At 33.3% G+C, this 17,702-nt stretch overlaps 1 protein-coding gene across 1 annotated transcript; it reads right to left on the bottom strand.

The window, feature by feature from the left end:
- Positions 1-1,489: 1,489 nt before the first annotated feature.
- Positions 1,490-5,247, bottom strand: LOC139486545 (uncharacterized). The gene is made up of 2 exons (XM_071271457.1): positions 3,634-5,247; positions 1,490-1,855 (listed from the first exon to the last, which is right to left on the bottom strand). The coding sequence occupies exons 1-2, from the start codon at positions 4,411-4,413 to the stop codon at positions 1,532-1,534; spliced, it is 1,104 nt and encodes a 367-aa protein (XP_071127558.1). The 5' UTR covers positions 4,414-5,247; the 3' UTR covers positions 1,490-1,531.
- Between the last annotated feature and the right edge of the window lie 12,455 nt (positions 5,248-17,702).

Genomic DNA, 17,702 nt, shown 5'->3' with positions numbered 1-17,702 from the left:
TTTTGCAGATACTATAAGTATCCAGTCAATTATATTTGGTGTATGGAATGTTTGTAAGGTGTACATGTCTGTCTGTCAATAATAATCTGACCTTGACCTCTTTTTCATGGTTGACTGGCCAAATTAAAAATTTGTGATATGGTCTATTTCTCAGAAGTCAATTATATTTCGTGTATGGATTCCATTCTGACAATAATCATTTGACCTTGACCTCAAGGTCATGGTTCATTGGCCAATGTTACATTTATCTGATTTGGCCTTCTTTCAGATACTAAAGGGATAGTATAACTATATTTGGTGTAGGGAATAATTGTAAGGTGTGTATGTCTGTTAAGTAGGTGTAAGTTGATCTTGACCTATATTTCATGGTCAAGGTTATTTTTTAAGAGGTTTATTCGGAGATACTTTTAGCAATAGGTAAACTAGATTTGTTGTATGGAATGAGTGCATGAACTACATTTCTGTCTGAAAGGGTTTATCTCACCTTCGTCTCATGTACATTGATCATTTAAATGTTAATTTATTTATAATGCTTGTGGTTTAAACTTGTTTTTTATACTTACAACATAAGTTATATTATGAACACTGGAACAGGCGAGACATTTCAGTGTGTCCACTCTTTTTCATACGAATCGAAATGTTGCTCATAGTGCTCAAAGCTATGCTAATACGACTCATGTCTATTTTTGAGGAATTTTGGACACAAGACACAAACACCTAACAAGTGAGTGAAAGAGACCGAGAGAGTCGTTGCTCGCAGGGTACCTCATACTACTCGTATGGTTGCTCATACGACTCGTGGCTTTTTCGTATGACTCGTTGCCTTGCTCATACGACTCATGGTTACATTTTGCATCGGCCACAGTCTCTCTTCTCCTCCTTTGCTGTCAAAATAACGCCAAAAGTAGGAAAAGCAAGGTTGTGAGCACGGATCAGAGCAGTGTAGATCACCGGGGGTACCGGGAATAGGAACGGAAAAGAGCCCATTGGAGCGAGAAAAAAAAAACAACAGACAAAGGTGGGGATAAGTTGTGAGAGGAGAGCTATTTTGAGCTAAAAGAAGAAAAGAAAAAGGTTGGGATACGGTGCAAGAGAGCGCAAAAGAAGAAGAATTTTTTTTAGCAAAAAGAACAAAAGACCAACGTTTGGATACGGTGTGAGATAGAGCAAAAGAAAGAGAAGCATTGGAGAATATCTCAGAGAATTGACATACGGAACAAGATGGAACAAGTGTAATTAGCAAACAGTTGATTGACAGTTCAAGTATCAAAAGACCTATATATGTACGCACTCGGTCTGATATACAACAAAAATCATTAGCATGGTTATTTCCACGTATCATTTTGGAACGTTTACAAAGTCAAAAGCCAAGATCTTTATAAAAAAAAAAAACTACCATATTTTGTACCTGTGTGATAGAAGAACATCGGTTACACCCATTTTCGTAAGGTACTGCTTTGTATATCACTACATGCAAATACAAAAGAGCGAGAGCATAAACCAATTTATTTATTTTGTATCTCTTTCATTTTCATAGCTGTTGAATAAACCAGCGACGCAAACTTAGGTATAGCGCTACTGACTCGTCGACGTTTTCGGGTGGTTTCAGTAGATTTTCCTCCATGTAAATGCATCCCAACTCAAAAATCTCTTCTTCGCATGGGTACTCGTCCTCTTCAGCGCATTCTGATCGACAAAAGTGTAGCACGTCGTCATCGACCTGTCGAATATGCTCCTCAGCATTGAACAAGTCGGGATAAAGATACATGTTGACAGGCCGTCCATGAAAAACATACTCTCTACTTCTCCTAATATAATGAGTGTTCCATACCTGCGCAGTGTCATCTAGTTCGCTCTGTAAAAAAGACAAAGCCATTTTTCATTTTTAATCAGGACAAAAGGCCAATCAAATCACAAGATTTTCAAATGCAATCTTATTAAAATCTTCCCCATTAATTGTACACTACCGTTAGAAGTAGGGCTGATCAGTTTGTTCCAAATGTCCCTGTAAAAATCCAATTTTGTTGGCGTAATTGTCTTCTCTAGGTTCTGATTGGCAAACATACATTAAGACGAAACGTCGACTGAAAGTATATGTGTCATTCTCAAAATATGTCCAGATTCAACAGCACACGATTAAAAGGTGGGGGAAGTGGGTGTTCCGGGTATGTGCACCCTATTTTTTTTGGAAAATTTTGTTAAATTCATGTGAAATATAGGCCAAAATCGGCAAATAGTAGCCTGGCACACCACCACCCCTCATTTGTTCTAGCACCCTTCCTTTTCAAAATTCTCGGATCGTCCCCCTTAGACGGATTTGTTATCACATAAGCAACACGACGGGTGCCGCATGTGGAGTAGGATCTGCTTACCCTTCCGGAGCACCTGAGATCACCCCTAGTTTTTTGGTGGGGTTCGTGTTGTTTATTCTTTAGTTTTCTATGTTGTGTCGTGTGTGCTGTTGTTTGTTTGTCTTTTTCATTTTTAGCCATGGCGTTGTCAGTTTGTTTTAGATTTATGAGTTTGACTGTCCCTTTGGTATCTTTCGTCCCTCTTCTACAATTTCGCGTTACCGAGAAATCCTAATGTGGGTAACTTTTTTCTATGATGTTATTTTTTTTTCTGTTCCAGATCACATTTGATATGTATGTCGTTTACGAGTTTATACGTTAAAATAGGATATTACTTATTACAAAAACTCCTATACGTTACAATCATTAGAAGTCAGGTACAATTTATGGAATAAATGCCAATCAGATACCAAATCATCGAACAATTAAAGCGTGACATACGGAGGCCGCCATGCAGCATGTACACCATGTACGACCGTCTATGTATGGTCCCATAGGGCATCATGAGGATATGCCAACTTAACACCAAGGCAAACCAAATGAGAAACCTTCTCCCAGAAAGAAATTAAAAGATTAATTCAAATACAAACTCTGACAAAGGTTCCTGGCATAAGACAGGCGCACACTTAAACATATGAGGCGGGGTTAAACGTATTTAATGCAGCCTGTCCCTGATATACCAAGATGAGAATAACAATTTTGAACAAGTAAAACGTACAATCTAAATAAGAATTAAAAAGGATCCAATTCATCGAGAAAAATCATAGACAATTTACCATGTTTACAGAAAAAGAAGACAAAACATAAATAAAAAGATTCACAAGAGAACACTCGCTGTTGCTGACAGGCAGCTCAGACAACCTAAACGACTGATAATAGAAAAAAAAACCCAAGCACCTCGATATCAAATCCTTCATCCTAAAATAAATTAGTCAAATGAAGATTACTACGATGAATACGGAGTGACATTCCAATGATTTAGTAGATACAGTGGATCGTGTAATGACCTAACTGATAACTAAAATAAAACAATTTTGAAGTGTAAACCAATTACGTAGTTATGCTCCAAGCAACGTATCAAATAATCTATATTTTCCCTTAAAATACCGTTTGTGAGGAATTGATTAAAAAACATAATACATTCCTTATATCAAAATAAGAGTTTTTAACAAGTAAAACGTACAACAAAAATTGGTATCAAAAAGGATCTTTCAAAGAAAGCCTATTGCCATGAGCTCATATTGGAAGGTAAAATATTTCTACAAATAGAAAAGAAAGGTACCTGAAGTAACTGCATGCAACAAAATTGAATTAGGTTAATGTCAAGTTTGTCTCCTGAAAATTGACCTCGTTCCTGAAGGCCTTTCATCGCTGATATCCATACTTGACAGCACTTCTTTCGCAAAATGCCCCACCAGGACTCAATTCTAGTGTTCATAGTGCTTTTTCCGTAAATGAAAGGTATTGTCACTTCATCTCCAGCAAACAACGTCTGCATTACTGCAACCAGCCCATTTTCTGTGCCCATATCACCTCTCATGCTATATGGATGACCTCTATGCTCTTTTATTGCGTCTATAAAATACCTAGCTATGACTTTTGGATTACTACTAGATCTACCAACTTTGAGCCATATTATTTTCCTGGAAAACCCATCGATGCAAGCATTGATGCATAAGCCATATCTTTTCAATTTATCGTAGGAGTCCAAATGCCAACAAAAATTTGGCCCCCTTGAAAAATATTCTCTTCTTTTTAGTCTTCGCCGGGCTCTAAGATATACCCCCTCTGGATCAATTGTGTTAAGCATGAGGCTAATGTGGTCTCTTTTTATTTTAAACCCGTGCCGCTTACACTTCTGATACATCCAACGATATCCATGCGCTGGTCCGTATGAAGTGACTTGCGTATGAACAAAGTTAAATACAGATCGAATATTTGAGTAGTCTTTTCTACGAGCAAGATTCATTTCTTTTAAATACCTCTTAACCTGACGAAGTGATATACTAATGGCATGATTCATTTGTAAAATCTTGACAATATCTCTATAAAAGAATTCCATTTCAAAATATCTCTTCACCAAACGAAGCACGTTTACCTACAAAAGAAACTGTCAAGATCAAATATTTTTGTATATATCTATAATACTAAAATAACGAGGTCGAGTTTGTCAGCCGTCATGGGGTAAAAATGACAAACCAAAGAATTCAACTTTATATATAGCTAATATTAGAACAATGGTGTTGATTAGAATTTACACCACTCCAGACCCGTTAACAAGTTCCGGGTAGAATCCGATATCGATATAAATAATATATTCACCTGTTACCTATTACCTTATCTGTACGTTGCGCATCTTACAGGCGCACCACAAAACGGTGTATTTAGGATTTTGCTATATACACGGGTCATAATCAAAGGGTTGACACTTCTAAATCAATCATTGTCATATTGTTCCCTATTGTAGTATTTTAATCAGTATGACTATCTAAGATGTCAATACGAATACAAAAAATCTGGACTTAAAATAAGGCGTATAGGTAGTTTTCGATTTGTTAGCCGGCATGACTTAAAACAGCGAATCAAAGAATTCAACTTTATTTATAACTAATATTAGGCGAGTGATATGAGAGCCAAATTTACATTTTTAATGCACCTACCTAACACACGGCTAAATTGTATATCACTGGAAAGCTAAGAATGTGTACTTTCTAAATATCCCGGTCGTCAAAAGAAATTATGGTGCATTTTTTTTAAATCGAGGTCAAAGGTCATGGGTGCAATTTCAATTCACGGATACTTCCAGTAGAAAAATCTAGTCAAAACAAATGCAAAAACGAAACAATTTTACAGGAATGCTGTATTACTGTTGGAAAAATATATTTCTATCATAGTATTAATTATCTGAGACAACGTGGGGCCAAATGACATACAAATATATAAAGTAAGAAATATTTTATTTGGCAAAAGTACAAAATTGTACGGCCACGGCTTGACAAAGAATGGGACTGCCGAGAAACATAATTGGCAAGTCCCTAGTATATATAATTAAACCTTATAGTCCATTCCTTATTCCTTATTTCCACATTATTGTCCATTCCTTATTCCTTATTTCCACATTATTGTCCATTCCTTATTCCTTATTTCCACATTATTCTTATTCCTTATTTCCACCTTATTCTTATTCCTTATAATGTCATTTCCTTATATATCAATATAATATCCTTATTAACATTATTGCTTCCAAAATATATCGGATGCTGGCCCTGGGAAACAGAAGCTCAGCGGATACATAATTCCATTATAAGAAGCATAATATATTTGTAGATGTTGTGTCGCTATTTTCGCCATTAAATGGTCGGAGTCTTTGTCTGAAGCCGTGACGAAGGATTTGGATTACAATGGTCGGAGTCTTTGTCTGAAGCCGTGACGAAGGATTGGGATTACAATCGGAATAAGCTACCAGTCATTTCAACCTGAAAAATAGAACAAAAACAGCAGAAAAACGAACAACATGATATAACATAATATAACATTTAACACATGTATATTAACTACATTTTAGGAGTATGTCTTTTATCTAAGTGGTGGGTGGGTGGGTAACTTTTGAAACAAACATTAGTTAATTCATACAGAACCCAATTTTTTGCGTCTTCCCTCTGCTGTATCGTACGTGGTAAAGAAAGAATGATGACGTCACAGTTATCAAGGTTAAAATAATTAACGTGACTCATAATACATAACAAGTTCCACCACGTGTTCAAAGCGGGACAACTCCCAAAACGTAAGCCCACTTTCCTCCGATAACCGGATTTATTCTTCATAGGAATAAATCTTATTATCTGAGACAACGTGGGGCCAAATGACATACAAATATATAAAGTAAGAAATATTTTATTTGGCAAAAGTACAAAATTGTACGGCCACGGCTTGACAAAGAATGGGACTGCCGAGAAACATAATTGGCAAGTCCCTAGTATATATAATTAAACCTTATAGTCCATTCCTTATTCCTTATTTCCACATTATTGTCCATTCCTTATTCCTTATTTCCACATTATTGTCCATTCCTTATTCCTTATTTCCACATTATTCTTATTCCTTATTTCCACCTTATTGTTATTCCTTATAATGTCATTTCCTTATATATCAATATAATATCCTTATTAACATTATTGCTTCCAAAATATATCGGATGCTGGCCCTGGGAAACAGAAGCTCAGCGGATACATAATTCCATTATAAGAAGCATAATATATTTGTAGATGTTGTGTCGCTATTTTCGCCACATGGTCGAATTCAGTGGCTATGCCAAGAGTTATTGGACACTGAGTTCGACCACCGCCACAAATGCGGTAGCGACACAACACACCGCCGTGACCGTACTTTTAAATGACCACACACATATATTTATATTTAAATTACCCTGTAATGGAATAAGAAACAATTGCCCACATGAGATAAAGTAACGCCGTCAGATGTGAATATATCGGGCTTATTATATATTCAGGCTATTTTATGTAACAACCTCCCAATTGTATATATAGCTAAGCGGCAAAGGTGTACATTCTTGTGGCTGCTTTATTAATGCTTATTGGTTTTTACCATATCTCCGATTCAAATTGAAACTGAATCCATTATTCCTACATGTATTCAAACTTTTAAAACTTAGAACACATGAACACTGGTACTTGTCACCAAAGACAGAGAATTAGGGGACTTTAACCTTTGTGCATTTCATATTTTTTACAAATAAATTAGACAATATTCTAGTTTAGTTTCTGTTATTTCTATACATGTACCATGACAAAATTGATCCGTTTTTGAGAATGGGATAACAATAATAGCAAAATTTTGCAACGTGATCTTTCTTTACGGATAACAGTTAGCTGTCCTATAAACCAATTTAATTTGTTTCAAGTGACATATAAGCAATAAATATAGTTGCATGCAATAAAAATGCCTTAAGTGATTCTAAAAGTGGTGGCCAAATGATATCATAATTGTACAATTTACGGAACGCTTCGAAAGCCACTAGACATGTACACTATGTTTCTGATGTATCTACTTGATACAAATCAAAAATACTAAAAAGGAACAATTTACAGACACTGTGTCCTATCAATGTATCTACTTGATACAAACTAAATTATCCTTAAAATACACAATTTACAGACACCGTGTCCTATCAATGTATCTACTTGATACAAACTAAATTATCCTTAAAATACACAATTTACAGACACTGTGTCCTATCAATGTATCTACTTGATACAAACTAAATTATCCTTAAAATACACAATTTACAGACACTGTGTCCTATCAATGTATCTACTTGATACAAACTAAATTATCCTAAAAATACACAATTTACAGACACTGTGTCCTATCAATGTATCTACTTGATACAAACTAAATTATCCTTAAAATACACAATTTACAGACATTGATAGGATACAGTTTGTATCCTACTTGATACAAACTTTTCAATGTATCTACTTGATACAAACTAAATTATCCTTAAAAGACATAATTTACAGACACTGTGTCATATCAATGTATCTACTTGATACAAACTAAATCATCCTTAAACGACACAATTTACAGACACTGTGTCTTATCAATGTATCTACTTGATACAAACTAAATTATCCTTAAAAGACACAATTTACAGACACTTTGTCCTATCAATGTATCTACTTGATACAAACTAAATTATCCTCATAAGACACAATTTACAGACACTGTTTCCTAACAATGTATCTACTTGATACAAACTAAATTATCCTTAAAAGACATAATTTACAGACACTGTGTCATATCAATGTATCTACTTGATACAAACTAAATTATCCTTAAACGACACAATTTACAGACACTGTGTCATATCAATGTATCTACTAGATACAAACTAAATTATCCTGAAAAGACACAATTTACAGACACTTTGTCCTATCAATGTATCTACTTGATACAAACTAAATTATCCTTATCAGACACAATTTACAGACACTGTGTCATATCAATGTATCTACTTGATACAAACTAAATTATCCTTAAACGACACAATTTACAGACACTGTGTCCTATCTATGTATCTACTTGATACAAACTAAATATCCTTAAAAGACACAATTTACAGACACTGTGTCATATCAATGTATCTACTTGATACAAACTAAAATATCCTTAAAAGACACAATTTACAGACACTGTGTCATATCAATATATCTACTTGATACAAACAAACTCAATTATCCTTAAAAGACACAATTTACACAAACTGTATCCTATCAACATATCTACTTGATACAAACTAAATTATCCTTAAAAGACACAATTTACAGACACTGTGTCATATCAATGTATCTACTTGATACAAACTAAAATATCCTTAAAAGACACAATTTACAGACACTGTGTCCTATCAACATATCTACTTGATACAAACTATATTATCCTTAAAAGACACAATTTACAGACACTGTGTCCTATCAACATATCTACTTGATACAAACTAAATTATCCTAAAAAGACACAATTTACAGAAACTGTATCTTATCAATGTATCTACTTGATACAAACTAAATTATCCTTAAAAAACACAATTTACCGACACTGTCCTATCAACATATCTACAAACTAAATTATTTTTAAAAGACACAATTTACAGACACTGTCCTATCAATGTATCTACTTGATACAAACTAAATTATCCTAAAAAGACACAATTTACAGACACTGTGTAATATCAATGTATCTACTTGATACAAACTAAATTATCCTAAAAAGACACAATTTACAGACACTGTGTCCTATCAACATATCTACTTGATACAAACTATATTATCCTTAAAAGACACAATTTACAGACACTGTCCTATCAACATATCTACTTGATACAAACTATATTATCCTTAAAAGACACAATTTACAGACACTGTGTCCTATCAACATATCTACTTGATACAAACTATATTATCCTTAAAAGACACAATTAAACACACTATGTCCTATCAACATATCTACTTGATACAAACTATATTATCCTTAAAAAACACAATTTACAGACACTGTCCTATCAACATATCTACTTGATACAAACTATAGTATCCTTAAAAGACACAATTTACAGACACTGTGTCATATCAATGTATCTACTTGATACAACTATATTATCCTTAAAAGACACAATTTACATACACTTTGTCCTATCAATGGATCTAATTGATACAAACTAGATTATCCTAAAAAGACACAATTTACAGACACTGTGTTCTACCAGAATATCTCCTTGATACAAACTAAGTTATTCTAAAAAGACATAATTTACAGACACTGTGTCATAACAATGTATCTGCTTGATACAAACTAAATTATCCTAAAATGACACAATTTACAGACACTGTGTAAATATTTGTCCTGATAGATATGCCTGAAATATTTGCCACTGGACATTAAGCAACCAACAATCAATCAATCCTATTAAAATATCAACTTAGTACAGAGAAAATTTGTGGTCTAATAAATTATCTGAATTAATGAAATATATTGGAATACCCTTTAACAAGCATTGTAATAGTAATTTCAAACAGAAACTAGAAGATTTCTACAAAATTAAATTAAATTTGAACTATCTTAAGATAAAAGATGGAAACTGTGGTTAACTTTTTATTTATCACTAAATTAAGAATAAGTGCCCACTCATTATCAATAGAAACTGGTAGGTATGCAAGACCAACAATACCCTCTAATGAGAGATTTTGTAAATTTTGCACTAGAAACACGGATACACAAAATATTTTAACATGTATGTATTCGGTTAAGTTAGGTGCATCTTCTAAATGTACACCAACATAAATACTTATGTAAATAAGGAAAGCATCTATCCATGTGTTAATATCAGTAATCTTTTTACTTAGTTTAGTTTGGATAATCAGCTGTCCATTTGTATCTACTGTTCTGTGCCTGAATTTGTATTAAAGCAATATATACCTAAATCTACATATTCACCATTAATTATTTTGTTCCGAGATTTGTGAAACATTTAAACATAGATTACCATTTGCACTAGTTATTGGCAAATATTAGAACTTTGTGTTATACCTGTATTCGATTGTTGCCTTTCATTGACTGAGTCAGGAGATGTAACACTAACAGTAGCTGGAGAGTGAATAAGGGCATTGCCATTGACAATCTGAACAACTTCATTCCTAAGTTCTGGAGTCATCATAAAACAAACATTAGTTAATTCATACAGAACCCAATTTTTTGCGTCTTCCCTCTGCTGTATCGTACGTGGTAAAGAAAGAATGATGACGTCACAGTTATCAAGGTTAAAATAATTAACGTGACTCATAATACATAACAAGTTCCACCACGTGTTCAAAGCGGGACAACTCCCAAAACGTAAGCCCACTTTCCTCCGATAACCGGATTTATTCTTCATAGGAATAAATCTTATTAATTTTGGTTGATTTTAACGGTAACGCATGTTACGTAACGTTTTCTCTCGGAATATTTGAAAATCAACCATTAAGTCACACAAATGTATATGTAGTCGCCCTTGCATTATCTAAATCTTATAATACCTCCATATCATTTGATTGCACGTATTTACAAACACATATCTGCAAATTTGATATAAAGTAATCCGAAACAAAATATTTGAAGCAAGGGGGAAATATAACATATGACGTATTTTGAATTGTTTAGAAAAGTCCCATGATGAGCTGTACATTAAAATTGAGGAAGTGTATGGTCTCCTGTTAATTTGAAAGCCTGTCAACCGCTTCAAGATCAGACAACCATAGGGCAGAATTATTTTATTATTGTAGTGCAATATGTTGAGTCTGGATCATATCGCAATTTCATTTACATCACTTAATCAGATATGATAAGAGTAGTCTAACTAACATTACTAAAATGAGTAAAGTGCTACTAGTATATTTATATCAACAAAATTGTGACAATTTTAATATAAAACATCACAAGGAAAATATGATCACTCATTGTACATCAAACTAAGTTTGATTTTACTTTAGTCGGCCGCCGTGTATCTTGAGATATCTAACTAATCAAACAACACTTGACAAAGTAGTTTGTACTTATTTTGAATTACGCTAGTGATGACGTTCGGCTTCTTTGGCACTAAGTATTAATTTTTTATATATTGTTTCACCGTTTCAAACGGAGGACACGGTTATCCTAATATTGAACCTTTTATTTGGCTTTCTTATGTTAAAATTCCGTTAGAGTATAACCTAAATGATCGAAACGTCGGACCAATGGGATGTTGGACCATTTAGGTGTCGAAATCTTGCGATATCGGAATATTATAGCTTCATTTTAACTTGTAATCTCACCATTCTTATCGGTCAACATATCCATACAAAGACAACTTCCTTGGCATGGGCATATATCAGTACAGCAGAGGTTTTGCTCAAAGCGGACACAAGATCTACTATATACAGATTGAATTAAAAATTGGGAATGGACATGAGGGATTTGTCAAAGAGACACCAACCCGTTCAAAAAGCAGGCAACGGCCGAAGATCACCAATGGGTCATCAATGCAGCAAGAAACTCCCAAACCCGGAGGCGTTCTTCAGCTGGCCCATAAACAAAAATGTACTAGTTTGAAATGATAATGGACGTCATACTAAGCTTCGAAATATACTCAAGAAATAATAATAAAAAATCACACAAAACTAAGAAAGGCCAGAGGCTCCTGATTTGGGACAGGCGTAAAATTGCGCCGGGGTTAAACATGTTTTTGGAGATCTCAACCCTCCCCCTATACCTATACCAATGCGTGAACAGATCAAATCTTGTAGCAATTTGGATGACATCATACCGGACCGATGTTGCCTTTTACCAAACCAAAGTCATACGGAGAACTTTTATTGTTTCTGTAGTTAGGTCGACTTGTCTTGGATAAAATGTTGACCCCCAGAAGAAAAATAATGCCACGTAGAATGTATGCCCCATTTTCAATTTTTCTAATCTCTTGAGCAGTCAAACTTGTTAATAGTTATCAAAGGTGTGTCCATAAATACGGTGCATTTGTAATAATAAACCTAAATGAAAAAGAGTAAAAAAAAATATTTATAGATATACATACATTCTACTAACGCCATACATCTAAGAACTTTGTCAATAGGAATATCGTACGCTTTATTAACTGCGGCAGATGCGCCATCATCCAAAAGACAATACAGAAATGTTTTTAAAGCAGGTGGCATAATTTTAATTGAATAATCCAGTGAAATGTTTTTAGATAATGGATATTCATCTGATTGGATTACAACTTTACCCCATATATGCTTCCGTAAAATACTAGTAGCTGTATAAAGTGCTTGCAACCAGTTTCGCAGTCACTGCTCAGATCTTTGAATTTGACAGACTGTATATATAACTGTCATTTTAAACGAGTAATTTTCCGTCATTACGGCATAAGACAAAATTATAGAGCTACTGTATACAATATTGGATGTACCTTGGCCTCGTTGATGCTGTATATATGTAACTATAAATTGACCATATATTTTTAGTTTTTGTTGAAGCTGATAATATGTTCTGTAGTTTTCTCGTCGGCTATTCTGGGGCAGAAATTTATTAAGCCCGGTTAACTGACCAAGTAATTAAAGTTGTTAACCAGAATACTTCCTTGTGTACAGGCACGTCATCTTTAATCGTCGAAATGTTAGTAAAAGCTGTTTTATGTTCAGAATTAAATAGCTCTTTACTTTCTGATTTCAAATTTTGTAACAAATATTTAGCGATGCAAGCTCGATGGTATAAAGATTTAATAGTAAAATTATCATGAGTTATTTTGTAAATCAGATCATTGTAGGAGATATATGTAGTAACACTCAATACAGCTTGAGTTTGCTCCTCAAAGGATACCTTATAAAGTTGTGTACCTTGCTTATAGGCTTTATAAATTTGCAAAATATACAAACAGACAAATCAGAATGAGTTATAGATCTACTGCCCTCGTTGATATATGTGAAGAGACTGGTCGGCAGAATTGGTACATGAAGCACAAAATCTTTGTACAGCGGACAAAACAGAAGATGATAGGTTGTGCTTACTTTTAAAATATTTATAGCAAATCTTATGATATTTTGTATTTTCAAATGGGATGTTTTAATTTTTTTTCATATTCATCGACCAGTCTTCTGTAAACTTCATCTTTTAGTTTTCCCACAGCGGCAATCATTTAAGTGTTTAACTACATAGTTTCGATGTGGTAAATACATGACAGACTATGCATATCTATGTCAATCAATGGATAGTTTTTGCTTTTTAGCATAGAAATGGTTTCATTGTGCACTGGACTGTGAAAAGTTTGACACGACTCGGAAGATTTTCTACAATTTTCCGATACGATTCCTTTTTTAGAAAGGGGTAATTCTACAGAACTCAAAAATTATGTTTTACTTAAATTTGATCTTAATTTCGGACGATTTCATATCTATTTAAGCTACACTGATGTTAAAGATAGAAATAGAACCGTTTAAATATGATTTATAGTACTCTAATAGCACTATTAAGTACACGGAAATCGACTAATATATTCAGTAAAAAAACGATAACGAAATAGATAAGGGATTCCGGAAACTATAGTGATTTTACCCAACATCATAAAATTACAGAAACTCGTGATTTTAAGAAATGTTGAGATAAAGTCTTGATCTTGAATGAAAAAACGATAACTGATGAGTAATTTGGTGTGTTCTAAAACGGATAGAGTGCAAAATTATTTAATAAAAATTTAATTGTAGATCCGAAAAGGTCAGGATTATGAAAATTTTCGTACAAAATGTCAAATATTTAGAAGGAATGCAAAAGCATGCGGATTTGCATTTGTAAATAATGTTTTTCATTATTCTAAGAATCTAATTCACTTAATTATTCTGTCTAAAAGAAGAGATACGACTAATTTCCTTTGCTTGAAAAACATGTCGTAGTTTTATAATTTTCAACTAATTTCCGAAATAAACGTCAATTTTACAAAAACTGCACCGTACGATTTTGTGACGACCGGGCAAAAATCAAAGTTAAATCATTATTCCTTCATTTAAAAAAGAAATTAGCCGTGTGTTAGGTGGGTGCATTAAAGTCCTTAACTAGACGTCTTTTTCAAATATTACACTCGCCTATATAGGACAATGCTGTTATTAAAAAATACTCCAATATTACAAATAACTGATAAAATCCAGGTCGACGGGTTCAAACAGAAAGATTTTGAAAGCAGAGAAAACTGTGAAACTTATAATCGGCATGACTTTATCAGATGACAATACTAGTACTAAAATAAGGCTTACGCATAGTTATATACTTTAATTCAGTCACGGACCCGTGATATCACGGGTGTGTTCTAGTATATACAAATGTTATGACTTTGGAACTTTGTTGTAATTTTTGTCTTTTTGTCTACATACATATAGCAGATCTTCCGATTATCCGACTATAGAATTCAAAAGAAAGAGTTCCTCATATCTCATTGAATTGATAAAATGTTTACCCAAAGGATTACTATACACATAATTGATAAAAATTGGGATGAAAATATAATCCTTTTTAGCTCACCTAACTGAAAGTCAGTGTGAGCTTTTACCATCACGTTGCGTCCGTCATCCGTCGTAAACTTTTACATTTTCACCTTCTTCTCTGAAACCACTTGACGGATTTTGACGAAACTATGCAGGAATGTTACCAACAATCCTACCTTTGTTTTGGTCCAATTAAAAACATGGCCGCTACAGCAAATCTTAGATTATGAGCCTAGATCGTTCATATGACGGTCAATGGCACATTAAACAGATATCAATATTTCTTCTAAAGGATGAACAAACACAATCAAAACATAAAAATGTACCTCCTCTATAAAGTTTGGACGCTGATTTATCAACCCATCAAGAAGTACTGTCCCTTTTTCTACCTTCCTGACGGAAATGATCGTGTTCTTCAGTGTTTACAGTATGATTTCTAAGAGAACTTTACCATGTTTTGTTTATACTGTAAACATTCACTAATTGACGAATTTGTTCAATTGATTTATTCAGATATTGCCATACAGATTTCTTACGCATATCATATATTCCCAGCTAAATGCACCTATAATAGTGACACATCACCATAACATCATGTATAAAACAAGCTTTAAAACACACAAATCATACTTACTCTTTCCGCCGTGTTGACTGTCACCATTGTGTAATAAGTTGACACGTGATAAGAAGCAATTAAATAATCCGAGATAACGATATAACAATCCGAGATCTCGATATAACAGTTTCGTTTTCTCGAGATAACGATATAATAATCCGAGATCTCGATAAAACAGTTTCGTTTTCTCGAGATTGCGATATATTTTTTATCGAGATCTCGATATATTAAACCGAGATAACGATTTAATAATCCGAGATCTCGATATAACAGTTTCGTTTTCTCGAGATAACGATATATTAAACTTTCGTTTTCTCGAGATAACGATATATTAAAGTTTCGGTTTCTCGAGATAACGATATAATAATCCGAGATCTCGATATAACAGTTTCGTTTTCTCGAGATAACGATATACTTTTTTATCGAGATCTCGATATATTAAACCGAGATAACGATTTAATAATCCGAGATCTCGATATAACAGTTTCGTTTTATCGAGATAACGATATATTTTTTTATCGAGATCTCGATATAACAATTTCGTTTTATCGAGATAACGATATATTTTTTATCGAGATCTCGGTAAAACGGTAATGTTTTATCGTGATCTCGAATTAAAAAAAATATTTTCTAATGTTTTGTGTGTCCCCTTACGGCTTCCGTACTATTTTTCTTGCAAGCAGCAGAGTTAATTTTAAATGAACCCCAAATTTCACTACAATATAATAAAATTGGTTTTATTGTGTGATCATATAAATGAATTGCAGTATCAATACTTGGATTACAAGCTGACATGGATTTTTTTTAATTTGAATTTTGCCTTTAAGGATTTTTTGAATAGCTCTTCTTTCCCCTGTTGAAAAAGACCACTAGAGGTAAAGACTATCCCTAGATATTTACATTTATTAACACATTCTAAAGCCTCTTTATCTAAATAAAATGATTCCTTCAAAAATTTTCCAGGCTTGTTAAAAATTAAAACTTTTGTTTTGGACAAATTTACATCTAGACACCAGTCAATACAATAAGTATGCAATATATCAAGTCGGTTTTGAAGACCTTTTTTAGTGTTTGATAATACAATAATGTCATCAGCGTACATAAGACAATCAATACTACGCCCATTGATATCAACAGCATCTGGACTTGGCTCAAATTTTGGAGGCAGATCGTTAATGAAAAGCTTAAATAAGTTTGGACTTAGAACATCCCCTTGTCTTACCCCAACTAGCGAGCTGAAAGATGGTGTTAATACATTGCCCACTTTCACAGACATTTCATTCTTGCTGTACATATCTTTTAAAATAGTATAAAATTTTCCAGATATGTTGTTTTCCAATAATTTATATTTAATACCACAGTGTATGACCCTGTCGAAAGCCTTTTTAAAGTCCACAAAGCAAGCATAAGTTCCCCCCCTTTTTTGTTAGTATATTTGTCTAATATGGTTTTTAAAACAAACATATGATCAGTTATTCTACTATTTTTTGAAAAACCAATCTGACATGGATGAATTATAATATTTTTATCAAGATGAATGTCAAGTCTTTTATTAAGAATACTGTTAAATAATTTTCCAATGCATGAATTTATTGCTATGCCTCTGTAATTTTCAGGTTTACTAGGACTCCCTGCTTTAAAAATTGGACATAAATAAGATAATGACCATTTGCGAGGGTATGTTCCAGAGCAGAATACTAAATTAAAAAGTTTCTGCAAAACAGGTGCAAATATACTTCCCCCTGATTTTAATATCTCATTTGGAATACCATCCAATCCTGCAGCTTTATTATTCTTTAGTTTATTTATAGCATCCAAAATTTCTTTTAGGGTTATTTTGTAATCTAGTTCACAAAACGTTGGATTTTTTTCTAAATTTTTTACTTTCTTACTTATTTCCTCTAATCTGTCTTTAAATTTGTCAGAGTTAACATTTAAAGATTGAAAATATGAAAACCAGATATTATTTTGAATAGAATTTTCTGGACCATCCGAAGTGTCTTCTTTTAATTCTTTAATGAGATTCCAATAACTCTTTGGATTATTATCCCTTAAATTATCCAGACTGTCAAGAATGTTTTGTTTAAATTTCCTTTCTTTATATTTACGTAGCTTATTATACTCTCTATAACATTTATAGTAAGACTCTTTTATAACTGGGTCCCAAGGGAATTT

Source organism: Mytilus edulis, chromosome 8 (genome assembly GCF_963676685.1).
Source record: "Mytilus edulis chromosome 8, xbMytEdul2.2, whole genome shotgun sequence".
In the NCBI taxonomy this organism is placed as follows: Eukaryota; Metazoa; Mollusca; class Bivalvia; order Mytilida; family Mytilidae; genus Mytilus; species Mytilus edulis.
Note: the sequence above shows the minus strand (reverse complement) of the source record. Positions and strands in the feature narration are given on the sequence as shown.

What these genes read in the sequence shown, in the direction of transcription:
- LOC139486545 (XM_071271457.1), bottom strand. Translation starts at nt 4,413, where the DNA reads ATGGAATTCTTTTATAGAGATATTGTCAAGATTTTACAAATGAATCAT. An exon ending in GTTGCATGCAGTTACTTCAG is followed by an intron (nt 1,856 to 3,633) that starts GTACCTTTCTTT and finishes TCTTTTTTACAG; the next exon opens with AGCGAACTAGATGACACTGC.